Source organism: Cupressus sempervirens, chromosome 11, assembly GCF_028749045.1.
Source record: "Cupressus sempervirens isolate cs-2001-9-10 chromosome 11, ASM2874904v1, whole genome shotgun sequence".
Lineage (NCBI taxonomy): Eukaryota > Viridiplantae > Streptophyta > Pinopsida > Cupressales > Cupressaceae > Cupressus > Cupressus sempervirens.
Window position 1 is genome coordinate 283,052,486 of NC_143128.1, and position 9,347 is coordinate 283,061,832.

The following is a 9,347-nucleotide window of genomic DNA, read 5'->3' on the forward strand; positions in this document are numbered from 1 at the left end:
GTTCTATTCATTTTCATGAGAGATAGCTTCATAAGAACAACTTCTCATGACACACCGGTCAATGCTTTTGACTCAAAAACCTACACAATTGAATCTTAATAACAACATCACAATTTGACTTACTCTGGAAAATGTCTCCTACTTATTGATGTGCAATTTTTATTTTGATTTAAGCAGTTACCCCTTCTTTAAATGATGGGGAGATTCCTTTAAAAACATTCCCTAAAGATCATATTACACTTTTTATTATACAAATCAATGCAACAACCACTCCAAATGTAAGAATGATTTAAATTTTTGAAAAAAAAAAAAGGAAAGAGATTGTGACAACATTTTATTAGAAAGACACTATCTTAACTATAAACCTATTTATTATGAAAACCATTTTAAAAAAAATGATGAAGTATACTAAAATATTATACCATGCATTGACAAACCAATTGACCTCTAATCTCTATGTTGCAGTTGATCATGAGAACTTCCTTGTACATTAGTAAACAATAAAATTGAATGATAAAATGCCAATCTAGACTATGATGTAGAAGAAAGGTCATTGTGCTATACCTAACAAAATTATAAAGGACAATATGCAAGTGCCTACTGTTAGGATTAACCACAGACATAAATAATAGTTACATGCAAATATAACCAATATCAGAAAATAATAAATCACATAGAAGAGAACACAAGACACAAGGATTTAACGTGGTTCACCTAACCCCTAGGCTACGTCCACCAACAACAATTCTAATATTACTATTATCTGGTGATTACAAACTGCAATCCCTTACAACTCAATACCGCCACAAGAAGTCGCAATCTCATCTCACATTATGAAATCCCTAACCCTAAGCCATTTTATACAAGCTTTTGTCGCTTGCAAAATTAGGGCTAGAATAAGTCATTCGATAGAAAAATAGTAGTCGATGCCTTTTACAATATATGGTCATCTTTGGCTTTGGGGGCGTTGTCCCTTGACCTTACCCTATACTGTGATAGGGAGCACAAGTGGTGCACTACCCCAGGACCCTGCAAGGGCATTGCTCCTTGACCCTGTCTTGAGGGTGCTGCGCCCAAACCCCTGTAGAAATAATTTGGGGGAAATCGTGCCGAATATACCTTTGAGTTTGATTAGGCTCCACATCACAACACCTACAACACAATGGTAACTTGTGAGCCTCTAATGTGGGAGGTCTTGGATTTGAATCTACTCAAGTTTAATACACAATAAAAATTAATTACAACAAATAATAATAGCAATTAATCTACGCTTCGACCCATTACTGATTAATTTGTTTTTAATAAATAATAAAAAAGTAAAAATAAAGGACAAGAGTGTATGTATATGTTATCTTGCTTTTGATTCAATTGTCATGTCTTCTTCAAATGAGTTGAAGATTCCTTTACAAACGTTTCTGACATCAAATTCAATTTTTTTGTTGCACAAATGAATGAGTTACAAACACATCAAATGTAAATGATTTAAATTTAAATGTAAAAAATTCAACAATTTTGTCAAATAGATAGTATCTCACCTATAAATCTATCTAAACTAAAGTTATTTTAAATAGAATAACATACATACATATAAGAAGTGCTTTAAAACTATTTTACGTGTAGTTTGACTATTGAAAGACATAGATGATTGATGTAGGTTCAAACCTTGACCAACACAACCGTCCAAATCTCCACTCCGCCAACCATTCATATGATTGTTCAAACCTCACTCACCCAACCATCCAAACCTCAACTCACCCAACCATCTCAACCTTGACTCAACTAACCACACACTGTAAGATAGACAATAGAATATCTCAAATCCTACTCACCCAACTATCCAAACTTCAACTCAACCAACCACAGACCATGGCATATCTCTTGACTCAGTTAACTCAACAACAAAGTCACAATCAAGCCATGGGGGCACCCATAAGATGCATAAAAAAGGGGCTCAAAAACTGATTGCCCTTTAATACCTAACCACCAACATTTCATGCTCGCTTGATAACACAAGCTCCCACTTAGTACAATTTCTTTTTTTTACTCGACAAACATTGAGGACAAACTATTTGTTAGAGTGACATCAAAAAGATGAATGGGTGGGAGTGGTTAGGGGTGGTTTAAAAGAAACAATTGCATGAGAAAGTTATAGTGGTAGGTAATGTAGATCTTCACCGCCTCATGCACTCTCATCTTTGTGAACAATTTTCCAAAAATATTTCCATGTCGATACAAACTGACTCCCTCTTTAAAATTATACTTGTGTGTCATATTTAATAATTGTGTAGATGACTTGAAAAGGCAGTTCAGAATAATTTGTCTTTGCTGAGGGCAATGATAGTGTGTAAGAGATAAATTATGGTTGCATTCAGAACAGTGCTTGCCATGCTCAAACAAAAATCCCCATTTCAGATTCACAACCTCATTCAAAAGCATAAAAATTCACCTGCCAAACTTTCTGCACAAGCCAGAATTTTTTTAGAGTTGCAGCACAATCCTAAACGTGTGACAAATCTACAGTTGACTTGGGTTTAGCATTTATATTATTGACATCCCCATAAGCAGTAAAGAATAAGAGCAGGAAAAGAAAATTAATGCGTTCATAATAAAATATGAATGCTGAAGAGAGATACGGATTTGCTTTAGCATATGTGCACGCCACTTCTAATTTTTTAAGTATCTCTGGTCCACTCCATCTATTAATGCTCTTGGGGGAATGTGACTTATGATTGATAAATTATTTAAATTGTAGAGAGTATTTTTATTATGATATTGTTATTAGAATTCAACTGTGAAGCTTTAGAGTATAATTTTTTTTGCTGTATATTTTATGAGTAGTGGTTCACTTAGTTAACCATGTTTGAGTTGGAAAAGTACTGATCTAATGTGTTTGAGGTTAAGTAGTACTAGGATGTGTGACCTCTCGGAAAGAGCCATGTCTCACCTATGTGATCATCACCTAGACGTAAATAGTCCTAGGTATAGCATTCATTCTCACGAAAGCTATACTTCAATTGTTGTAATATTGGTTAAACATACTTGAGTTGGAATAGTATAGTGATGGGTGACCTCTAAAGAAAGCCCAATGCTTCGCATCTTTGAGCACTATCTAGATGCAAGGAGTGCGAAGTTTACCATTTATTCTTAGGAGAGACACACTCGAGTAGTACTGTCAAGGTTAAGTGTGCTTGAGTTTGAGTAGTACTAGAATAGGTGGCCACTTGGGAAAACCCAATGCTGAATTCAGCTATGTGAGCCTCACTTAGATGCAAGGAATGAAAGTTCAAAATTTATGCTCACAAGATATGCACTTGATTGTAGGGTAGTGTCAAATGGGTGACCTCTTAAGAAAGCCCAATGTTTCACCTCTATGAACATCACCTAGATGTAATAAGTGCTAGGTGTACCATACATTTACATGTGAGATGTGCTTGAATTGAAGTAGTATTATTGGTCACCCTGAAACATCACACACAAAAGAAGAAATTAAGCTTGGAAAATAAGTCAACTTTGAATATATAACACTTTTACTCCAGGAATGAAACTTTATTGTGTGCTGTTTAAGCTGTCCGATATTGGAATGAGTAACCTTGGAGGAAAGCCTAATACTTTGCCCCTATGAACATCACCTCGGTATAATGAATGTTAAGCATACCACAAAATAGATTCTTGTAAACCAAATTAATAAATTTGAATTAAATCATTATAACAATATCAGTATTTTTACCTCCTCATTTTTTTAATGATGAGGGCAGTTTTGTTTGACCCATGGACAATACAAATAGATGGACAAAGGTCATGCCTTTGCTCACGTGTTGACCTGTTTGGTGGGCATCCCCAGCTAAAATCTAGTAAATGGGTATATATTTGCATTTGCACCCTGCTGTGAAAAAATTGAAACGGGTAAAAGAGAGGGAACTGATATCACGTGTGGGCAGGGGTTTAAAAAGTGTTAATCCATGTTGATACATAATTCTTGTCATTTATGGAGCAGACAAGCTGGATTTAGCGTAAGTTTGGGGGGCTGTTTCTGTGCTTTTACCAGCAAGCGTCTCAGATGGTTTTATCATTGCTGCTTTCACTTTGTCTAACACAAAAGTTTAGGGGCCATGATAACACATTAATTACAGTTTAAGGAAACTAGGGTGATGTTTTAAAAGCATCAGAAGAAAAGAGGTATGAAATCCTCTGCTTCAGGCATAAACATCATCGTTTTATGGGCCTGGGGAAGTATTATTTTAAGAAGAGCATCTTGTTGGAATCTGTCATTTTCTGCTGCTCTTGTCGCTTTTGCCAAGATGCTTACCAATTACTTAAATTGATATTCCAATGCTTGTAGCTTGACTGTTAAATGAGTAAATGGAATAGTAGCTACAGGTTTAGCTACATTTCTTACATTTGGGGAGGGGTCAAAATGACTACGTATAACAAATCTTCTAGTGTGTAAGTTTATTATTTAAAAATCATAATAATAACTATAATTAATCTAGGGAAATAGATCTAGTAGTTGTTAGTTAATTTCACAGATCTAGATCTTTTAAATTGTAAGTCACATTATGCATATTTTTATGTATTTCTGTAGGTAACTGAAGTGCTTAAAGCTAAGATTTCAATGTTTGGGCATTTACGGAGCTCTATGTAGAGGCCATGCAATGCGAAGTGGTCAAAAAGCACCATTACCCGTCACTCACCAAAAATACTAATAGTCCCAGTAGTCCTTATGAAATGTCCCAATAGCAATCACAAATGAATCAATCACCAACCAAAAAGAGTAAAAAATTGATCCACTACTAGTACATGTGTGATGGACTATAGAAAGATATCTATAATATCTACTCTATCACATTCATTAGACTCCCTAACACTATGAGTCTCTTCCTGTAGCCCATACAAAAACAATTTACAAAGTTTTAAATTCAGATATACCATTAAGATTAGCTATAAATGGTACATTCCCCCTAGAGGTACCTACATCAACTAGGAGAAACTTTTCAGTAGAGATGTGATATTAAAATGAATATGATTGGGCCGTGGGGGCAACCCACTACAGTAATGGAATGTTGGTCTTTTTCTTTCCATTTGATTCTTGCTGCAGGAGCTTGTAACCGGGTCTGTTTGATGATGACTTCTTTTATAATTTAGTCAAGCGTCTATTGAAATTATATCTGACATGAGCATATATTCTGCTGACGTGTAAGCATTGTAGTGGCCAATGGTTAGCCACCCATTGCAAAGAGTACCTACCATGAAGTATCCATCTAAAAGTTAAAATTTCTAAAGGGGTCTAATCCTTCTGTATCTGCAAAACATTTGGTATCTCTGATGCTTCTGACTGAATATCAAAGAATCTGGTTTCAGCAGCCCACAAATCTTTCCCATTGCACAAGACAACGAGAGCAACAAAAAAAACTTGCTTACGTGGCAGAAAATCATTGGTTGCGGATTTATCTTGCTGACTGTGCACTATTGGTGTCTCATTGAAATGCTCACCTTGTTCACTGACTTCAAGATGATCTGAAATAGACGGAAGAATGGGGGAGAGGAAGGGCTGATAGTTTGAAAAATAGCCGTTGGGTACTAGTGGAGGTGAGCTTACAAGTTGCATGAACTCATCATGATTAGGCTATTGTTTAGGTTTATGGTTTCTTTCAAACACACACCATCATTCAAACACACACCTAAATGCAACATCCGTGCATTCGCCCCTTTTTCTTACAAAAAAAGTTCTCGTCAATCCCATGATTGCATGACGACTGATGAATCGATGATGGGATTGAATTTGTGAAAGGGGAAAGGGAGGGGCCGCATTAGGTATTGAACTTACATGTTCTGCTTGGAGCCCCCAATATGACTAGGTAGTGAAGCATTGATTAAGGGGTTAAAAAGGCAGTGGGTTTAAGGGGACTACAGTGTCGTGGGAAAGGGGTAACAAGATGATGATGATGATGGGGTTTATCACAAATACCAAGGAAGTGGGCACCTTTCCAGCGGCCTTGTCCGAAGAGGGTTTAAAGGTATCCAATGCTAAAGACTTTGCAATGCTTTCCAACCTGGGCACTCACCATACAGGAGCGTTCCGGTTGCCATCTTCTCCTCCTCTTACAAATATTTTTATGGCTTGTCAGGGGATTCATTAGTACGCTCGTGCCTCCTGTTACATCTTTCCCTCTCTTCCAGTTTGCGCAACTCTCTACTACTGTCTCGTTTTTAAGCTTCACGCTCCTCCCCTTGTCCGTTTTTCTCCCGCTTTTCCCCCACATTACGACTCATAACGGCCTTGCCCCTAATATAGCATCCAAATCTTTACTATTTTGATCGTTTTTCAGTCTTGAAAAACAAAAAGCTTCCTTACAGCCCTGCTCTACTCTGCCGAGATTTTGGTATGCTAATGGCTGCCAAGTAATATGCTCAACTGATTCCACTGGGGACAGCCGGTTGGCTGAACTGATTATTAAGGACACCCAGTTTGTCGAAATGATTATGTTGACATCTTGTGGCTAAAGAAGAGGCCGAGTAGCAGGTTGGGAGTTGAAGAAGCGATATTCACAGCAGAGAAGCCCTTTTTTCTGTGGTTGGAACATGAAAAATGCGTTTTAGTTTTATCATGTGCTGAGCTGAATTTTTTGTGCAAGCTATTTGAGGGTTTTGTATTGGAAGGAGTTTTGGGTTCAACCGTGGCTCCCCCAGGGGGTCGGAGGATGGGGAAATACATGAGGAAGGCCAAAGGAGCAGGGGAGGTTGCGGTCATGGAGGTTTCTTCTCAGATTTCTCTAGGAGGAGTAAGAACTAGAGCTAGAACTAGGACTCTTCTTGCTCTTCAGAACCAAAATAAGAAGGCTTCAGCAACTCCGAACAGCAAGCCTCCCAATATGTGCATTGAGCCTCCTCCTATCAATACATCTTCATATCTGGAGCTCCGGAGTAGGAAGCTAGAGAAATCAACTGGTCCGTGTTGTGCGGTTGCAGCACAAGAAACCCACTTGAAAAAAATACGGAAACTATATTGCAGCGGTTCAGAAAGGAGTAGAAATGAAAGACAAGAGCGTATGCATTCACATTCAGCATTCATGGTTTCAAAAGAGCAGCAACCCAAAAGCAAGGGTACTAAGCTTAGTAGTTTAGCTAAGAAGAGAAGTATTCATAGTGGCAGCAGAGGTTCCCCATCTGCAGTGAGCAACTCTACATCTTTTTCCCAGGTATGTTCAAAGAGGAAGTCCGTTAGGGCTCAAAGAAAGGAGCAGGTGAAGAAACCTAACGATGAAATACAAAATATTGTGCCTCAGAGTAGCATAAGATCACAAGGAGGACAGTTGCAAGTTTATGAGGATGAAACCCTCACTCCCATTGAGGGCTCATTTGGAGAGAATGCCATAGATCAAGAAGGCAGGGACAGGTATGCATAATTATTCATTACTGTTCATTCTTAAATATGTTTTTGCTACTTGGGTTCAACGGTGTTGTGATTTGTCAAAACTTTGTTTCAACTTTCCATTGGTATTTTTGGGGCTTAGTTTTCAGATTTCAAAATTTATATGGACTTTAATGGCGGTTATTTGCAGGCATACGAGAGAAAGTACTCCTTCTAGTCTTATAGGAGACGGGGAGACTTTGGAAGCTCCTGGTTCTACAACAAGACCTTCATGTCGGAGCTCTGGTAGAAGAAGATTGCAAGGTGGAAATCAGAGAGATGCCCCTACCTCCAGAGAAATGGAGGAGTTCTTTGCAGGAGCAGAGCAACAACAACAAAGATTCTTCATAGAAAGGTATTACATGGTTCACTTCAACCTCATGTTTCCCTCAAAGTATGCCTCCTTTACTGGCTAGTCTATTCAATCATGCATACGGTCCGCAGTACATGTGGGATTAGGATTCAATGCATTGAGGAACAGTTTGGCACCCGTGTTAAGATGCATTGTGTGGGTTTACTATATGTATAAACTTTGTATATTTCATGTCCATGCACAAGTAGTTGGGGCATTCCATCTACTATTGCCCTATTCCTTTACATGTCTTATAGTTGTGCACTTCACAACACTTATGTGGCCGGTATTCTGTTCTATGGAAGTTCTTACATGATTTATTGCTTTTAGGTACAACTACGATCCTGTAAATGACTTGCCTCTTCCTGGCCGTTATGAGTGGGTTGGAATAAACACTGCTGGTTTTAGACCATGAGAAGACTTCACCAGTTGCAGCAAATTCTTCTGGAAATGGCTTTAAGCTTCAGCTACAATATTGAGTGCTCTTTAAACATGAACCTTTACACAATGGAGGATATGACGGATGCTCTGCACACCAAATATCAGTGCGAGCTTGTAAAGATTGTCCCTTATTTGTTCCATCTTCATGTTCTTACTGTACAATATTATTGTTGGGCATCACCTTTTCGCTTGTACAGATCCTTATGGGACATTTTTTCGTCTTATTAAATCTCCCACCTGGGCATCTGTTGAAAAGAGTTGGCCCTTGTTGTCTAACTTGTTCATACCACTTTCTTGAATAAAAACAATTTCACGGTGCGGTCAATGTGCTCCTTTCTCATAAACATGGACTCGGCTCGATGAAATTCCATTGTTTTCTCACTTTGAAACGATGTAATCTTGAGTTTCCCTAAAAAGGAAGTTTACTACGTTAGAAATCTACCATTTTGGAGTTGCTATAATGTCCCACAATGAATGTAAGTCCTTGGTCTATGTTCTTTTATGCAGTGACTACTAACAAGTCAATTCCATTACTTTATTGAACAGTAGTACTCGACCTACTAAGTTGTGGCTGACATATCTAAGATTGTTTTTAGTGGTCTTACTCATAAGCATCTAGCTTTGTTGTATTTTCAAGGATTGAATTGCGGAGGAGTGTATACCCGTCATTTTCAATTAGATATTTGTGGAGAAGTGTATCACCAGTGCTGAAAACATGTTAATTGCAGTAAATTGGACAAAATTAAAAATCTGTAATGCTGATTGTTGATGCATATGTTTTATAGAATGGGAGCAATTGAAACGGAATGACATTTTCATTCAAAATGAAATATACAATAATATCAGTATCTATTATAATGTCATCTTAAAAGTGGGCAAGCATGCATAGTTTATTTGAACTTGGCAAGATCAACCAAACTGCTGGAGTTTTAGTTAAGATCCATAGCAGAAAATTATAAATAGATAGAAATATTGAAAATGCTTAGTGTTACAGTCTTTTGATCTCCTAGGCTGTTTGATCTCATAGATGTCATAAAAATCTTTCATTCATTCAATTCACATGAGGTGTCTTTATTTTCTGATGATGATTCATAGAATATAATAAAAATTGTAGAAATGAAAACATACATAATTTATTCCAAAAAG

The 9,347-nt window shown here is 37.4% G+C and overlaps 1 protein-coding gene across 1 annotated transcript; it reads left to right on the top strand.

Annotated features, from left to right (window-relative positions):
* The first annotated feature begins 6,177 nt into the window (after positions 1–6,177).
* Positions 6,178–8,582, top strand: ICK6 (inhibitor/interactor with cyclin-dependent kinase). The gene is made up of 3 exons (XM_089810829.1): positions 6,178–7,393; positions 7,560–7,763; positions 8,091–8,582. The coding sequence occupies exons 1-3, from the start codon at positions 6,699–6,701 to the stop codon at positions 8,173–8,175; spliced, it is 984 nt and encodes a 327-aa protein (XP_089666955.1). The 5' UTR covers positions 6,178–6,698; the 3' UTR covers positions 8,176–8,582.
* Positions 8,583–9,347: the final 765 nt, after the last annotated feature.